General features: G+C 42.3%; 1 protein-coding gene across 10 annotated transcripts in view; it reads left to right on the plus strand.

The window, feature by feature from the left end:
- The window catches only part of Asph (aspartate beta-hydroxylase), a 200,437-nt gene that overhangs the window by 72,588 nt on the left and 108,640 nt on the right, over window positions 1-19,209 (plus strand). For 9 of the 10 annotated variants that reach the window (XM_076924217.1, XM_076924210.1, XM_076924211.1 and 6 more), the window contains 3 exons: window positions 8,050-8,088; window positions 8,738-8,773; window positions 13,196-13,240. In XM_076924217.1, the coding sequence (XP_076780332.1) occupies window positions 8,050-8,088; window positions 8,738-8,773; window positions 13,196-13,240 (120 nt within the window). The remainder of the gene's footprint in view (window positions 1-8,049; window positions 8,089-8,737; window positions 8,774-13,195; window positions 13,241-19,209) is intronic. The other variant, XM_076924213.1, reaches the window with a different exon arrangement.

Here is a 19,209-nt window from a genome sequence, read left to right on the forward strand (position 1 = left end):
ATCATCCATAAGAATAATCATCTTAAAGAATTTACTTCTGAGTCTGGCCATTGCCTAAATAATACCTTATTTTATTTTCTGGGAGTTGCAATCACATTGGTATTATTTTATAGTTATTCCTCTTGACTAAAATATCAGTGAACAACCTCTTCTGTCAGAGTTGCTTTCTATAAATTATTCCTCTCATGGCAGTGACTTGCCATGGTATTTTGTCTACTGGGGAAGACCTAGAGCTGGTTTCTGGCTGTAAGTCAGGTTGCAGGTTGAGTGGGGATGGGGCAGGCTGGCCTGTAGGTAACTATACTGCTCTTGGCTCCAGGCACCTCCAGCATAGTTTCTTAAATCCATGCAAAAGATTATGCCTTCCCTGTTTTCTGGGCAAAAGATGGAAGGTTGGGGAAGGAAGATACGTTGCTCAACATTGTATGAGTAAGAAATAAGTTTGTGATCAAATTCATGACCACTGTGTGAAGACAGAAGTCAACTGAGAATAACTGAGTAGAAGGAAGAAGGTTGAGAGAAGGAGCTGGGATCCATCTTAGTATAAAGACCTGTTGAGTTCTAGGGGACCGCAGCATTGACATTCAGATCTATGTATGAACTGTGAGCTGTAGGAATCCCACTTCATGGAGTTATAGTCTTAGGAGCTGGCAGCTTGCATGGGAACAAAACTATCAGTGGTTTTAACAATGTAGAAATCAAGGTAGTCATAGCCATCTAATGGTTTCTTTAGCCTTGCAGAATGGCAGGAGATCTTGAGCTTGAGGGAGTTGTATGGCTGCTCTCTAGTCTGAATCAGGTGCAGGTGCTGGTCTGAGTTACATGAACTCAGGCAGTTACTCCATTTCCTTCATCGGAGGTCGGGATGGTCAACAGCACCAGGAACAGCCCCTTCCACTTTGCTTACTCGTGTGGAACCTCTGGGGTACCTGCTTTATACAGGGCACTAAGTGTAGGTCACAATTCCTAGTGGCTGATCTGGAAAGCTTACAATTGAGCCATAAGATCCTTATCAGCCTAAAGAGTCATTTCTCGGGGTGGATCAAGAGCCGGGGTCAAGGGAGTGGGGGTCCCACACAGGAGGAGTGTTCCAAACCCAGAACAGGGCCAGGACAAGGGGCACCAGCCAGTGCCAGTTTCTGAGGGCAATTTAGTTTAAGGTATCTATTTTTAGGGTTCTGTTCATTCTCTCTACCTACCCTGAGCTCTGGGGACAGTAAGAACAGTGGAGCTTCCAATTAGTTTCCAATAGCTCTGCCAATCCCTGACTTACCTTAGAAACAAAAGCAAGACCATTATCTGATCCAATTACCTCCGGCACTCGAACCCACGGGAAGATTTTTTTCTTATGTCTTCTTGGCTACCACAGTAGCTGTTTCCTGCTTGGTGGGGAAAACCTTAACCCATCTAGAGATAGTATCTACAAATATTAGAGTGTATCTATATTTTCCTGGTTTAGCTTCTGTAAAATTGGCCTCTCAATATACTCTAGGCTGTTCTCCTTTAGGTATTTTGTCCTGTTTACTCCTGGCTGCATAAGCATTTACTTGCTGGCATAGCTTACACTGTTCTATTATCTCTCTGGCCCAAAGCCTGAGGTCCATTATATATCCCTTAGATCCCTTGACTGCTTGGATGCGCGTATCTCTCAAATGAGTCCATCTGTGAATTTGGCCTAATAAGTCTTTTGCTTGTTTTCTGGGGAGTGTAGTTCTCCCTTCTTGTGTGTGCAATTGCCCTTTCTTCTCTGAGTAATAGTTGGTAGGGTGGCTAGCAATCTGAGTCTTTTCTTTTTTTTATGTTTTAAGTGAGGCCATCTCCTAATCTAGTCCCATTCTCCAGTGGGTGTCTCTTGCAGACCTGTAACCAGGATAGGCTCCTGCATAGCCACTTCTTGCTTGATCTGCCTCATTATTGCCTCTGGCCACTGAGTCTCTTCTCTTTTGGTGTCTAGGGCAACAAATAGTACTCACAGTTGTTGGCTGCATCAGGGCATCCAAAAGACCCAAGATTTCCTCTGATGCAACTAGTCCTCTCTCTTGGTATATAGCCCTGTGGATGTGGGCTGTGGCAAAAACATACCTGCTAACCATGTAGATGTTAATTAATTTTCTTGCTGGCCCAAGTTCCAAGTCTGTTTTTTGTGCCAACGTGTGGGGTGGGGGGAGGGGTAGAGGTTCAGCTCAGATGACATTTGTGCTGTCCACCATAGCAGCACCAGCTTGTCTCTGACCAGCATGGAGAAAACTGCTCCTGTCTGTAAAGCATGTTGCCTCAGCTCCCAGCAGGGGTCAGTCGGAGAGATCTTTCCTCCACCCATGGGTTCTCCTTTTGTGCCAGTTAGTTGCGGCCCATTGGGCAGGAAGTGTATCTGGGCCCCAATCCTAGAGAGTATGTCTCACCCCAACAGAGGGTAGGGACAGTCTGGGATGACCATAACTGAATGGGATACACAGCCTATCCCTAGGTCCACCGTTCTTCAGGTAGTCCATAAATACATTTTGGTGCCAGTGGCTCCTTGGAACCAAGATATTTTCTTGGAAACGGGACCATCAGATTGAAGGAGGACTGAGTGCTGAGCCCCTGTGTCCACCAAGAGTTAAGCATGTTTCCCCTCCACTTTCAAGGTTACCCTGGGCTCAGGGAGGGGGTCCAAATCCTGTCTACCTCAATCACTGTTTTCACCCGTGGATAATACCTTTACCATTTGGGGGTGTTTTTCCCAAGGCCTGGGATTTCCTGCCCCATTTGTTAGGGCACTCTCAGGCCCAGTGGCTCCTCTACTTGCAATGTGCCCACTGGTCTCTCTTTGATTGGAGTCTCCCTTCTCTGCTTTCCCTAACTACTGTAGTCAAGATTCTCTGTAATTTTCTTTCCTGTCACCTTTCTTTTTTTCATCTCTCTTTTATCTTTTTTTTTTTCTCTTTCTCTGCTCTTTCTCTGTCTCCCTGTTATGGTAGACTTCTTCAGCAACTTACACTAAATCCTTTAACGACTTATCCTGCAGTCCCTCTAGCCTTTGAAGCTTTTTCCTGCTATCCACTAGCCTGGTCTATAAAGGCCTTAGTGTGTACTGACAGAATGCCTCCATGAGCCGCTGTGGGCGAGTCATCCGATCCCTGGCTCCTTGAGACCTGCCAGCAGAGTCTGGCAATAGGCTTATAGGTGACCCCTACCTTCTGTGGTGTTAAAGTCTTAGTCAGATATAGTCAGAAGAAAAAAAAAAAACGTGTCTGAGGGGACATTTTTTTCTGGCTTCCTGCATTATCTTCTCTCACCTTTCTGTCCTGAAGGACACTAAACCAGTTTCAAAGAGATTAATCAGCCCCTCGGGGTTATTTGAAAGGGGGAGGGGGAAGTGTAAATAGGGGAGTTAGTTGGCCTTAGGAAGGCCACACCAATGATTGATAAGCATCTGTCTGATGTCTGTGTCTAAACTGGATCTAACTGGAAGCCCAGGACATCAGGGATTTAAGCAGGTCGATTCAACTTGCCTTACAAGAAGATCTATTTACCAAGGCTGTATATTCTGTGATATACAGATCTCAAAGCAAATCAGCATGTCTTTGAGCCAGTAACCAGAAAACCTTTTATATTGACCTTTTTTCCAGAGGAAAAATATAACAACAAAACAGAAACTCTTATATCTTCTTTACATAATGGATTTATACTATTTGGCTCTCTACCTTGAGCAGCCTGTAGTTTCTCACAGCAGGGGATCTGCCTGCAAGCAGTTTCTTTGTTTCAGAGTTCCCAGCTCTGCTACCTAGACTGCCTTGTTTTTGCACTTGAAGTGGCCAGAAGCCAACCAAGGTCCCTGCAAGTGGCAGGTGGGAAGCCATTCACACTGCTTCCTGTTTTGTGGCACAGCCACGGCTCACAGAAGTTACCCTTCTTCACTGCCACGTTCTTAACCAACTGGGCCCAGCCTATCTTTTTGCAGATGCCCTCAGATTCCTCAGCACAGGCCACAGGGCATGCAGAGAATGGGAGCTGCAGCGGACTCAATGTGGCTCCTCCTCCCCTCCACTGCCATGTTACCTCTTTCCCTAACTTCCCTTTAGTAGTTAATTAGGATGTTTAATGGGAGTAGATTCAGTCCAAAAATAGCGTCAGTCTAAGTCCGAGAACACAGAGAACGACAATTAACACAGACAGTTCGCCACCACGGGCACAGAAACCAGGTTATACAGATAATTCTTGTCCCTGCCATGGATGCAGAAACCAGGTTATACAGACATTTTTCACTGGAGCCTGCTCCAGCCACACTGAAACAAACTAGGTACCCCTGCCAATATGGCAGGAGTCAGATAGCAGGACTTGACTCCCACCATTACTGACTTGCTGTTTCCAAAAGGAGAGGAGTCTTCTCGACTCCCTCCAGGGGACCTGAAGCATCCTTCAAGTCCCCACTGTCATGGTCGACATCACGACATTGTAGCACATCAGCCTGTTGCTCCTGACTGCCCCAAACACTGTGGGTTCCTCAAGCCACCCAGATACTTGCAAGCAAACCAAAAGTTCAGACAGGCTTTACAAGTTCAGACTTTGATAGACAGCAGATGAGACAAACAAAACCGAGGTACCTGCTCAAGCCCTCTGGTGTGTTTTCACAGGAGGTTGGTTTCCTGGTCAATGCACCAGATGTTAAGACTCTAGAGAGCAGAGCCTTTGTTTACCAGAGACCCTATGAGTGAACCACATGGAGAGGAGAATTGCTCCAAAAAACAAGAGGAATTTTAATATTCCAGAATGCTGGGGCCATCCTGTGTAAGACTCCCCTCCCCCCATGAAGGGAGGACCTCCCTCAAGCCTCAGAAATTCACGGCCACTCCAATAACTTACAAGACATCATTCTTGATGCAACAGCAAGAGGTATATTTGGGGGACAGTCGACTGAGGCCGGGACTCGTGACCCATGCAGGGGCAGAGGAACTGTAAGACCCCCAAAAAGGGGACTCTCACCCAAGTCCGGACCTGCACGAACCCAAGGATACACGAGAAACCATCTTGATGCAATTGCAGAGGAGGTTTAATGATGAGGGCCCTCGGGCCGGAACATATCTCACGCAGGAGATAGAGATTCTGACCCCCCAGCCCAGGAAACTTGGGATATTTATGGGTAGGGGTTGGGGAGAGCAGGAAAGTTTGGCGTGGTTACATATGATTGGATATTTCAAACATCTGTTCCCAAGCCTGGTTTTCATCTAGCCCCCATCCCAATTATCCTAATTTACATCTGTATCTTGCTCCTGGGAGAATTCCTTTCAAGTGACTTCCATTTACCCAGGTGTTTTATTGCCTCTATCTTGGGTCTTTTGTGCCTTTGAAATGTTTATTCAAGCCCTTGGAACGCACCCCAGGGGCAGCTAACACTTGAGTGTAAATTGAAACTCTGAACCTAAGAAACTCTCACGTTGAGACCTAAAATTTCATTTTTACAATTTATTCTCACAGAATGTTGACCCATTCGGCTGGGAGTGGAGGGCTTATAAAGGGCAGAACCACAAACCATGGGGGTGGGGTGAGGAGGTTACCAAGGAAACATAACATAAAAACAGTAGAAAGTACACTTATCTTTTGTAAAGATGTAGTCACCCAACCATTCATCTTGTGGTCAGCCAGTTCGTGGGACCACCCAGATGACTTGCATCTTTCTTTGTGGTCAGGAATGTGTCTTCCTGCTTTGGGCCTTCCCCACCCACAGGTGGGTTCTCTTTCCTGAGGCTTGAGGAATGTTAATCCAGCAAGTGTCCTCTGACTCAGGGATAATATACTCCTCCTGGAGTGTATCCTGGGGCAGTGAAGGCCTGAAATCTTACATTCAGTTCTGCTTTCTTGGAACTAGTGAACCTGCATTCTTTTGCTCAGGTCTAGGGGTCATAAAAACTTTCTATATTTTTCATGTCCTTTAAAGAAGTCTAAAGAAAAACCTGTATATATTTTATAAAATGATCTTTTTAATTTTTCACTCTACACCTGCATCCCAAAAGAGAGGCGACCCCGCCCAGCTTTTCAGGGACATTTATACAGTCTCTAGGGGTAGCAGCCATTAGGCATAATGTGACTGGCTGAACAGTGTGACTTTTTAAACTGATTGGTCTTTAGGGAATGAGGCAGGGTAACTAGGAGGCAGATAGTCCTTGGGCCCAGTTTCTTACAAATTGGTAGTGAAGAGCCCCATACTCGGGAGACCCTTCCTCAAGCCTCCGGAATCGAGACCACCCAAAGATCACAAGAAACCATACCTGGATGCAATCAGCAGAGGTTTATTAGGGAAAGAGCTGGCAGCCAGCGGTCTGACCAGGTACTCGCGCTGGAGTCAAGGTCCGACCCCCTCGGCCAGTCCTTGGAGGGTTTTAAAGGGAAAAACCACAAACCAGGGGAGTGGGATGGGGTTGTTAAAGATACAAAACATGAAAACAGTGGAACAATTCAGAGGTATTCACTCTAAATGATTAGTGTCATGTGGAAATCGCCCTGCATTCTTCTCAAAAATGTGGTTTTTACCATGCCATTGTGCCCTATCCGGCCATTTCAGATTGCTATCTTTACTTTTTCCGGCTATAGGGCTAGGGCCCCACCTAGGTGGTAGCATCTTTATCTGTAATCAGGAATGCCTTCCTGCCTTGGGCGAGGCTTGAGGAATGTAATCCAGCAAGTGTCCTTCACCTGGAATGTGAAGGCCTGAAATCTTATTTTCAGTTCTGTAAGGCAAAAAATCTACACATATTTCATAAAATGGCCTTTATAATTTTTCACTCTACAGTAGTTGGGGTACTTTGAGCCACCTAAGAGGTGAGACCAGAGAAGCCATTTGATGGTATTCAGCTTGCAATGGAGTCCAGGGCTCCATGGGAGTCCTGGGCTCTAGCTGATAATTGGAGCCATACTGTGAATCCTGTAATAAAAGGATGGTGGGGTCAGGGATAGGTCCTGTGTCTAAGGGCACATTTGTACTGCCTGTTGAAAAAAAGAACTGGCAAGTGGGGAAGACTCAGGAGAAAAGGGAGCCCTGCACACCCAGGGCGAACACATACTCATTCTGTTTGAGAGGGACCTGTTAGTGAGAGCCCCGTAAGGCAGTAAGGCAGAGCTTAGGAATACCCTGGGTAAATCTTGTCCTTGCCCTTCTCATGGGGTTCCTTTCCAGGCACTGATGGAGTGGGTTGAAGAGGAGAGGAGTGTTACTGAAGAAATCTGAGGTAGAAGAAACAGGGCAAAGGGAGTCTGGCCCAAGAAGAGCTAGCTTTGCTCCTGAGGTCTGCAGAGGTTTATTTGTACGTTTAAATGTTAACTGCCCACTGACATGATTATACTCTAATACTAATAATAATGTCTAAAAGAGAGTCAATATTTACAAGCAGTTCTTTGTTAATATATTATCGCATTATAGCAAATACATTATAGTAAGATATATTACCAGAAGCAGACCAGAAGGTTTCTTTTTGGTGTATTAGATACTAGAAGCATTTTAACATGTTTGTTGACTGAGGAAATACCCTGCTGCTTGGTGTGGGGGAGGGCCATGGGGACACCAGCCTTTGCATCAAAGCACAGAAACTCCAGTCCCCTGGGCCCTGGTTACCATGGTAAATTAAAGGTCCTGTCAGCCAGTTTCTGCTAAGAGAGTATCAGCAGGGGTGTTTGTCTCCAACCCAATCACTATGCAAACTAAAGACTCTGCCTGGCAGAACTGGGATCCTGGGATAATTAGCAGGGGAGAGCTCACACAGATTGGAAAGCCAGAAAGGGAGAATTCATGTCAATTAATCAGTGAATCTTGCAAACAGTGATAATGGGAGGAACTTAGACTTCCCCCTGTGAGGGAAGGAGAACATGAGGTTACCATCTCCCATGGCTACCCAGTGGCTAAAATGTGAGCCCAGATGGTTTGTTTTATAGCAGTTGGCCAAATTCTCCATCCTCGCCCTGAAATCTACATTGCTAGTGAGTAAGCCTGAGGCTTAAAATGTTTATAAATATAGTACATTGTCTGTTTATTGTTACTCATTGCTACATGATTTCTGTTTTCTATTTACTCCATAGTACATGAACCTTCAGAAAGTGAAGGGATAGAGATTTCAGGTGAGTTTCTTATGGCAACTGCATAGCCATAGAACAAAGAAATAAAAGAAATAAGTATTTAGGAATTGTCAAAGATGGTTTCTAAGATGAATTTGGTGTTAAGATGGCTAACAGATATCAAAATCTGAAGATACTCTAGGCCCTTGCACAAAACAGCACAGCATTTGCAACCTGTAATGACCTATAAATTTTATATTTATGCAATATTTATTTTATATCAGCAGGAGTAAGATTAAACTTTTGAATACAATTTAGAATTAAAGTTGGTTTTGTGGTATAAATAAAGACTCTTTATGGGAGTCTCCCATAAGGAGATCCTGCCTAGATAATGCTTTCTGAGTAGATATTAGTCACTTTAGGGATCTAAGTCAGTGGTTCTCATCCTGTGGTTTGTGTCTCCTTTGTGGTGTCTAATGACCCTTTCACAGGGGGCATTGAAAACCATCAGAAAACACAGATATTTATATTATAATTCATTATAATAGCAAAACTATAGTTAAGAAGTAGCAATGAAAATAATTATATGGTTGAGGGTTGTGGCAGCATGAGGAGGTATATTAAAGGGTCAGCATTGGGAAGGTTGAGGACCACTGATCTAAGTGGAGGAGAGTTAATGTAATGTGTTTGGTTTATTCATTTATTTTCCTAGATAACACCATAGAAGATTCCAGCATAATTTCAGAAGGTAATTTTTTTTTTTTAATTTTCTTTTGGTTTTGTTTGTTTATTTTCTTGTTAGTTTGTTTTTGAGGCAGAGTTTCTCTGTGTAGCCCTGGCTGTCCTGGAACTCACTTCCAAGACCAAGAGCTCACAGAGATTTGCCCACCTCTGCCTCCCCAGTAATGGGATTAAAGGCATGCTCCACCATGCCTGGCTGGTAGGTTATTTTTTAGACATAATCTTATATTCTACATTGAAGTAGACTGTGTCCTGATCTGTGTGTTTATTTACCCAGGGCTTGGGGGCAGGCAGTACTGGGGTGGATAAAGCTCACTGGGTTCTTTTCTATGAGGCCTCCATTCCAGTGGCCAAATATAATAAAGGAAGAGACCAAAGATGGGAACAGAAACAGGGTGCTGTGAGAGACTTAAGTGTAGTTGCAAGGGCACCCTTGTGTATGAGTAAGTGACCGCTTCAGAGACAGCAAGCTGGTGACAAAGGGTTACTCTGTGTGGAGATCGACTGGAAGTCGTGTGGTTCATGATGTTATTTAGATGCAGAGGCGAAAGATGCATTTTTTGCCTGTTTGGTTAATTGATAGACTCTTGGAAAGGAAGGACTATGTTCTGTAAAGTAGAAGTAGTTGCTTTGACTTTGTTAAGTTGCAGTATTTCAGTACAACAGGTCTGATAATTCTTAGAATTATGTTAGAAGAATGTTTCAATTGGGTTGTTTCTGTTGATTGTCACCGTAGGCACTGAGGAGGCGATAGGGGGCAAAGGTGTTTGTATTTTTTTTTTTTTTAAACAAATGATCTGCTAAAACTGGAAGGAGGTCTAGATCTGGTGATCCTGGTTCCACAGACATAAATGGCTCACTGCCCTTCTCTCTATGGTCCTCAAGTTCACTGTGAGGGCATGCTTGTGTTCCTTCTCATCAGAGGGCTACCATAGGAGATGTTTCCTTGCAGAATTACTCTTAGACTCTTTTGTTTGTTTGTTTGTTTGTTTTTTAGAATTCTTTATTTTATGTATATATGTGTACACTGTAGCTATTTTCAGACACACCAGAAGAGGGCATCGGATCCATTACAGATGGTTGTGAGTCACCATGTAGTTGCACCATGAGTTGGGAATTGAACTTAAGACCTCTAGAAGAACAGTCAGTGCTCTTAAGCACTGAGCCGTCTCTTCAGCCCCACTCTTAGAGTTTCTAATTCATATTTTCTGTCAGGCTGGAAATAGAGCCCCCGGCATGGGTAAGCATATTACCGCTGAGATGCACTGTGTACTTTTGAGGTCGATTTGGCAGAATGTGTGGAAGTGTAATTTGAGGAAATGTGTGTGAAGGGCTGATGGCTAGATTTACTTTCCTAAGCACATACTATGTGGAGACACCTGCACAAGCCCTGTGTACCTTCTGTATTCAGATTGGAGTTGTCTTCAGGTACCAGTGATGGTTACACTGAGATTTCCTCTCTTCCCTTCAGTATCTTAATATCTCCGAGTCAGTGAGCATTAGGAAAGAGAAAGCCGAAACCCTTAAGGAGAAGTTTATAGAACCTTCCTTACTTGAAAATCACTAACATCATTGTATTAGACAGGGTTCTTTACGGGAGCGGATCCTATACAATGACTGTATATTACAGAAGGCCATTTATTAGCTTAGCTTGCCTGACTGGGGCTAGGTAGCCCAACAATGACTGTCTGAATATTGGAAAGCCTGAGGACCTAGTAACTGCTCAGTCTGCAAAGCTGTATACCTCTGCAGTCCCACAGTGCTGATGAAGACCTGAGGATTCCCAGGCAGCCGCTGCTCTTTAGTTTACACAGGTCAAAGAGGCTGGGATCTGATGGCTTTGGATGATGAAGGTAGTGGGGGTAGCTGTGCTCACTTGACAGCAGGAGGTGTGGTCTTCTTTCTGCAGCCTCTGGATGTCCAGTTACTGCTAAAGATTCTGTTTGTGGAAGGATCTAACCCCTCAGTTAATCCTGCCTGGGTTAATCATGCCCACAGCCCTGCCTCTTAGTTCATCCCACATCAATCATGAGTAACCATCAGAGTCGCCGTATGCGATTTGACCACACATATCCAGGCTTGGCGACATAGTTCCTTTCTAAGAATTCTCAGACATTTTGAGAATATGGTGGACTTCTAATTCTCTCTGATGGTCAGTGGGGCTGAGAGCCTTGTCTGTGGCTCTTGCTGGACTATAACAGCAAAGTGGGAGTTTTATATTTAAGATCACAAACCCAAATACATGATATTTTGATGAAATTTTCTGATGAGTTTGTTAAATGCACTTTTTCTGTTTTCCAGAATAGGATTAGCTGAAAGTTTAAGTTAACTAGGAATAGTGACACTCTGACGGTGTGACAACAGTGATCAGGTGACAAGGAGATATGAGTGCACTGTCAGCAGCAGAGCAGAGTGTGCATGATTTTGGTTATTATTTTCTTTTTATCTTTAGATTTTTACGTTTTATTTTATTTGTATGGGAGTGTCCTTGCATGCATATATGTGCAGTGCACGTGGACTGCTGTTGTGGAAGCCAGAGGAGGGTGCCAGATGTTCTAGAACTAAAGCTACAGACAGTTGTGAGCCACTATATGGGTGCTGAGAACTAAAAACAGTCCTCTGTGAGGAGCACCAAGTATTCTTAACTGTGGATCCATCTCTCCAGCCCATGTATTATTATTATTATTATTATTATTATTATTATTATTATTATTTTACTTAAAGGGGGTGGAGTGTGTTAGAGATTTGCTTATTTATTTTTAAACAATGATTTTTCTGTGTAGTCCAGGCTGGCCCAGGACTCATGGCAAGCTTCCTGTAGAAAGGAAGAGTGCTGGGATTTGGGATTATATCCAGCCTTCTGTTCCCTTTTATGTAAAACAGATTTAATATTTCATTTTCAGCATAACTTGTATAATTAAAATTAAGTTACACCAAGCACAAAAATGAATAAAGAAGGCATATCAATATTTTGAGCATTAGTTTAAAAAAAAAACTTAAAACATTAATCTTCTCTCTTTTTGATTATTTTGTTTGTTTTTGGAGGCATGGTCTCTCCATATAACCCTGGCTGTATAAACCAGGCTGTATAAACTAGGCTGGCTTCAGGTCATAGAGATCCTCCTGCCTCGGCCTCCCCAGTACTGGAATCAAAGGTGTGTGCCACTCACATCTGGCCTCTTACAATTCACAAGGAGTAGAACTAACAATCTCATGTCTAAGGTAGTGTTAAGTGGGTTGCTCGGTTTGATGAAACTAGTATGTGAGGTGATTTACAGAGTGATGTGATTGGCTGGCGGTGCTTGCAGCCTCTTATCTAGCTCTCTTGAATTGAAGCAGCAAAGGAAAGAAAGCCATCTAAAAGTTCACTTCCACATCTTCAACTCATATTAGGATATCTGATCCAGTGGGGTGGAGACTTCAGTGATAGCTCATCCTGGATTCAGTGTGTGAATCCACTCACACTGGGTTCTGGGTTCAGTGTGTGAATGTTGTATAGCTCTGAGGGGAAGGGTTCTCTAATTTCCATTAGTGTCTCAGAGCTCTTGGGGAAGGTATCCTGGTGGTCGGGAGCCAAGGGATACCATAGTCACAGTGCACAACAAACCTCTCACAAGACATTAGGAGAGTCGGGTGGGTGCCTCTGTTAAAATTAGAAGCCACAGGGAACTGGGCAGAAGGCAGGCTTTATACAGGGTTTCTTGGGGATAGAGTTTTCCAAGGTGGGATTTCCAGTTTAGGGATTGATACGTTTTCATGCCCAGGGATTGGTGGGATTTCGAGCTCAGGGATTGGTGGATTTGGGGGCTCAATAATTGGAAGGTTTTTGCTGAGTTTGCAATGGCCTCAGACTTTTTGTCCTATATAGCGCGTAGCACCCCAAACAAAAATAAAATGCAGATTCATCTTGAAGATTATTTTTTTTCCAAAACAACTTTTCTGAACTTGGTGTTTGGTTTCAACAGTCTTTAAAACTTAATTTTTTAAAATGTTATTTAGTGTTAGAACTATGAGGAAATGGTTTTTAAGCAGAAGCAGATAAGAGTGTCATTCAGCAGTGGTAGGGAGACTCCATGCACATACTCAAGGTCCTGCTCTTGTCCACTGCCACAAAGACAGTGTAATAACAACGTTTTAGTGGCAGAATCTCTATAAAAGAAACAAGGTTCTCAGCTGGTCTTTCCTCCACTTGTTTATTGAGTCTGATGCAATACTGTGGGGAAAACCAAGGTCCTAGTGCCAGTCTCTGTTATATGACTCTTAGCCAGGTCCCATCCTGAAGGCTGCTTTGCAAACTGTAGCTAATTCTTTTGTTGTCATGGCATCAAAACCTATTGCATTTATGACAATAGTAGGTGAATTCTCTACAAATGATTACCTTAGCCATAATCTGCCACATATAATCAATTGTTCCTTTGTTTAATTTTAGAAATAAATGTCGCCTCCGTGGAAGAACAACAAGACACACCACCAGGTATGACATTTCCCTGGATCTAATGAGTTTTGCTTTGTTGTTTAAATTTAAAATACTGATGGTATTAAACTGACCTTACGGAACAGAATTATACTGAGTAAGAAATTTGCAGATGATTTCTGTACTTAAAAAAAAAAAAAAAAAGACATTTGTGTTTTAATGGGATGACAGTCATGGAAAACATACCCCTTGTTCAGTACGAGCCTGCTGTTGCAGATGCTGGTGGGAACATAAGTTAGGGACTTGTGGGTTTCACTTTTTTCTTTTTTGATTGTCAGGGTGTTTGATGGTGGGTATAGAAATGGTTGTCTCAGGTGAAAGTGAAATAGTGTGTGTGTTTCCACATTTTCCCTCATCCTCTGTCTGCCCAGCCTTCTTGAGAGCATCAGCAGTGTCTGGGGCAGCTCACCCTGTTCAGGGCTGCTCAGGACCCTGCATCTTTCCTTAGCCACTACGTGGAACCCACTGCCCACATTATTTTTTGTTCCCAAAGTCCCCTGTCACCAGTGAATTAAGAGAGTGGGAGTGGCCCTTGAGCCAAGTCTACTGCTTTCAGAGGCTTTTTAGAGGTGACAGAAACTATAGTTGTCAGACTGGAAGAGGCGGGAGGAAAAACAATGTTTTTATTTTTGTTTGTTTGTTTACCAGATTTTCCCTTACAACTCTTCTTCATTCACATTTCTTATAAGTTCTGTATTTTATTGTTTTTCTATTTATATCTTCTTGGTTCATTTTTTTTACTCATTTTCAGATTGTGTATACTACAGATCTTTAGCAGTGATATGTATAACAGCCATAGATTTTGTTAGGAGTGATTGTACCTGCCAAAAAATTCTGAATACTGACTTTCAGAATAAAGAATAGCTAGTGAATGAAATAATGAATATTGTTAGTTATGGTTTTTTGTGCCTTATATGGTGGATGGGATGTTTTAGTTTCTGGTAGTGTCCTTACCCTATTCACGTATATTAATTGATATGCAGAAATTTACTTTAGAGACCTGAATCATTGGCATTACAGTATGAATGGGAGAAGATACCCATGGAGGAGTTTACATGATGAGTACAGAACAATTTATATTCTGTTGTTCAGAACAGCAGGAATGGCAAGTGAAACTTCTATTGGTTTCCTGCTTCTTGTTGAATGCTACTTGACACTGACAGAGCATGTTATAAAATTAGCATTTTATGATTATGGGCCTTTAAAGAAAAGTATTTGAGAAATAATCTTAGAAATAATGAATTTTCAATTTTTCTAGTTATCATCTGTACCTTTTAATTTATTACTGACCTAACCATAGTGAAAAGAGTTGGGCCTATACATATTTGTACTTTATTTCAATGTCCTATGAACTGATGTCCTGATTATATTGGCACAGAAACATAAAATACCAAGTGGTTACCAGTGTAGTGGAGTAAGGTAGCTTGTAAAGTGAAATACTCAGCAACCTCAATATAGCACATAGATATAAAGATGCGATTCATGGCATAGTTCCCAGTATGGTGTTACGTCTTAGTTAATGGTGGACGTGGCTGTTTCTGTTTAGGAATTAATTAGCATGATCTGTGAAGTAGAGCAAGGGCTGCTAGAACTCAGAAAGAACTAATCAAGAAGTGGGTTCTGTAAGTGGGGTTTCCAGAAGCTCTCTAGATCCTCCGCATTTGACTTTGCTGCAAGAAAGTGTGAGACTTAGAGTCAACAGTGGTCATGCCAAGCCTTCGTACTGGACTTTCTCATATCCTGTAACTGGGACTTAGTATTACTTCATGTTATAGTTTGTATTATGTAATTGTACAGGGAAATAGGCAATCTATATTAATGATATCTTGCTTCAGTTGGTTGACTGCTTTTGCCAACGTGTTGCTTGTCTGATGGTAGGAACTGTGGGAACATAGCCAGCGTCAGTCCTGTCAGCACACTTGAACCCTTCTTGGGAAAGCTGAACTGGAGGACTTTTACAGAATGCTGTGTTTTCCTTCCTTGGTCATTCCAAGACTAGGTTACACAGTTTTGGTTACTAACATTCATGGTGACATATAGTGTTAATCCCATGAGACTTGACTGCCGTATAAACAAGGTAGGAAACAGCTCGTCATGCATTAGGTTGGTGGATTTTTAGGCTATTTCATGGACTAACCCAATCATTAATAACACTGAAGAAGCTAGACTTGCTGGCGTGTCTGTTTTACATGCGAGGATGCTGGGGTATGGCAAGGCAGTGGTCTCCCCAGGCACCGGAAGTGACTAGTAGCTGTACAATTGAACATCACAGGGTGATTCTAGAACCTACAATCCAAATGTTTTCTAGAACATCTCAAATGAGTGAAGGTCATGGAGCCGACACAAGTGTGTCAAGCTTTTTGAGTGTGATAAATTAAACTAACCATGTTCCCGCATGCCTTTCTCAGTCTTCCTTGGTTTGTCATTTGGGACTGAGGATGTGAAAGACTGGCTCATGATTGTGGCATAAAGCAAAGTTGTCTTAATAGTGTACCTTTCGTTTCCTCTGTAAATGTGTTGGTGCTTCGTAGCGTATGAAAAAAAAATCAGTCTTAAGAAATGATCATTCTGATATTAGAAATTAAATTTTAAATTGATTTATTAAATTATTTGCCTTTTTAAAAAAATTCAGCTTTTAACCTTCCTCCTTAAACTCATATTTTTATTTGAAGTCATTTGTCATATTCCTAGTCATTTCAGGACATGGGTCCACATATTTACCTAACCGCAATAGAATGACTTATGAAGGAGTCATTTATAAAGTTCCTTAGAGTAGCATTTTTTGCCAAACAATACTTAAGACCCTGTGAATTAAGTGACCCATAAAGTTTCTGTCTCAGTGTGCATACCGAAGAATAAAAGTGCATCAGTTACACTTTGAGAATCATTGGACCCAGAAGACAGGTATGAGGGCATTGTGTTTTTTTGGGGATTCCTCTACTCTTGACTGTCTAAAACTGGTGATCGTGCTCTCTGCTCTTTCCACTATAGAGTAATCCATCAGTAGAAATAGTTCCCTTAAATTACATCCAGCCAACATTCCCAACCAAGTGTCCCCTCACCCTGCTGTAGAAGGGTTTGATTTCATGTTCATAGTGGTCAGTGTTTAATAATCACTTCATACTTTTTTGTTATCATTTTTATTGATCATTGATTCACAAATCATATGTTGAATAAGTATTATGGCACAGCTTTGCATTAGTCAGCCAATCAATAATAAGTCCTTGGCCTGACCTGAGTTAGAATCTAATAGGAATGTGATATGGTAAAACAAACATGGTAGCAATAACTTCTGAGTGGTGTGAAGGATGGATCTCAGTGAGGTGGGGTGGGTAATTCTCTTCACTTCAGAAGGACTATACATAGAGACGGTGGCCCCCAACTGGTCACTGTGCACTGGTGACTTCAGAAGGACTATACATAGAGACAGTGGCCCCCAACTGGTCACTGTGCACTGGTGACTTCAGAAGGACTATACATAGAGACAGTGGTCCCCAACTGGTCACTGTGCACTGGTGACTTAAGAAGGACTATACATAGAGACGGTGACCCCCAACTGGTTACTGTGCACTGGTGACTTCAGAAGGACTATACATAGAGACGGTGACCCCCAACTGGTCACTGTGCACTGGTGACTTCAGAAGGACTATACATAGAGACGGTGGCCCCCAACTGGTTACTGTGCACTGGTGACTTCAGAAGTACTATACATAGAGAGGGTGGCCTCCCAATTGGTCACTGTGCACTGGCAGGTGATGTGTAGGTAGAGGCAAGTGCAGTCTGACAAAGGCTAAGACAGTGTGTCACCCAGGATATCAGAAGACATGGTGAAAAGCAGACAGACATCTCAATGTCCTCTATATAGTGTTTGAACATTTTTACTTGGAGCCCAAAATAGCCAAAAAGACACTCCTTTTTTTTTTTTTTTTTCAAATAGAGAAGTTAGGGGATCAAGTTCAGATTTGAAAAGGGTCGTGCAGCAAGAAAGTGGAGACATGTCAGGGAAAAGTGAGTTCAACTCAGTCTGAAGTGATGAAGCTGGGCAGGGTGGAGTGACTGAAAGGAAGGCATTGATATTACAGAAATTAGAGGCAGTACAAGCCGTCGGGAGGGCACAGGGTGGGTCCTGTGGGGGAAGGACTCCATGGATGCATAGGACAGAAGGAAGAAGGCTGCAGCAGCAAAGGCTAGCTCTGTGTGTGGGCGCGTATTTGCATCTTAGTGAAGCACTTGGGAGTGGCAGCTTTGAATACATAGACACATATACTTAAGTTGTGAAGATTGTATTGGCAGCTTTAGGGTGTTTTAAAAGATTTATTTTATTTTTAGTTATTTTTATGTATGTGTGCACCAGTAGGGGAGTGTGCAAGTGTGTGCAGATGCCAGGGAGGTCACAGGAGAACAGTAGATCTCCTGGAGTTAGAGTTCTGGGCATTTGTGAGCCTACTTACATCACTGTTAGAAACCAAACTTGGGTTCTCTGCAAGATCAGCAAGCACTTGTAACTGCTGAGGCTTTTCTGAAGACCCCATACTATTATTTAATGAGCATTTACTGTTAAACTTTGACCAACTTCCTATTGTTTCAATATAATTCAAATATAATTTTCTCAAAGTCTAGCTAGTTGTTATATTTTCAATGAAGCATACAATCAAGTTGATGTTTTGAAATGTTCCTACTGAGGTATAATTTGCATACTGAGAAGTACTAAAATGTTGAGATTTTACATGTATATACATGACTATAAATACACAGACCATATTCTAGAAAGCATCTGTACCTCCAAAGTCTATTTCTTGTGAGTAATCTTGACAACTGCTGTTCTGACCTACAACATCTAAACTGGTTTTGTCTTCTTTTGAATTTAATGTAAACACACACACACACACAAAGAGGGGGGGGGTTGGTTTTTGGTTTTTTGTGATTGGTTTCTGTTCTTCAGTTACTTTGTTTTAAAGTCTAGTAATTTAATCTTAACCATTACTGTTTTCTAAGAACATATGATAATGTTTTTATCATTTTGAGCTTGCCAGATATGATAGTTATTTCTACTTTTTTGGCTACTATAAAGGAAGCAGCTCTATTCTTGCATATGTTTTTCATTGATTATTAAGCAGTCAGTTTTGTTGGATATATATAAAGTTACACATATACTTTTTAGTTGCTCTTCACGAATAACGACAGCTCTTGCTTATGGCGGCTTGGGTTTTGGCTAAGTACAGATAGACAATGCGTGGATGGATAGATAGATGAGTAGATAGTTAGATGGGTAGATGATAGGTAGTGTCTTTAGCATTTCTGTTGCTGTGATAAACCATTATGACTGAAAGCAACTTGGAGAGGAAAAGGGTTCATTTCACTTTACCTGTTGCAGTCCATCATCAAGGGAAGACAGGACAGGAACTAGAGACACAGGAAGCAGAGAGGGAGTGCTGCCTGCTGGCTTGCTTCCTGCTGCTTGCTCTCCCAGGGATGGCCACAGTAGGCTGGGCCCTCCTACATCAGTCACTGGTCAAGACAATGTATGTGCCTAGAGATCAAGCTTTTGGATGGATTTCTCAATTAAGATTCCCTCTTCCACTCTATGTCTAGGTTCTGTCAAGTTGATTAAACCCAACCAGCACAGATAATGGTATAGTCATATAATATCTTAACTAATTTTTTTAAAGAACATGCATTTAGCTCACAGTTCTACAGAATTTCATGTGCTTGGCTTCTGATGATTGCCCTTTCACTAATACACACACACACACACACACACACACACACACACATACACACACAGGGACTAATTTCACTATATATTCCATATTAGGACTCATGAGTGTATGGGAACCATACCAAAGCTTCAACTGTACTCTGTCTTTAGAAGTTGTATCAGCATTTGACTGGATCATTAGCAGTAGCCACCCTGTTTCTTACCCAGTACTGTATATAGACCCTACATTATTCAATGAAACAACTCACAC

Source organism: Arvicanthis niloticus, chromosome 25 (genome assembly GCF_011762505.2).
Source record: "Arvicanthis niloticus isolate mArvNil1 chromosome 25, mArvNil1.pat.X, whole genome shotgun sequence".
Lineage (NCBI taxonomy): Eukaryota > Metazoa > Chordata > Mammalia > Rodentia > Muridae > Arvicanthis > Arvicanthis niloticus.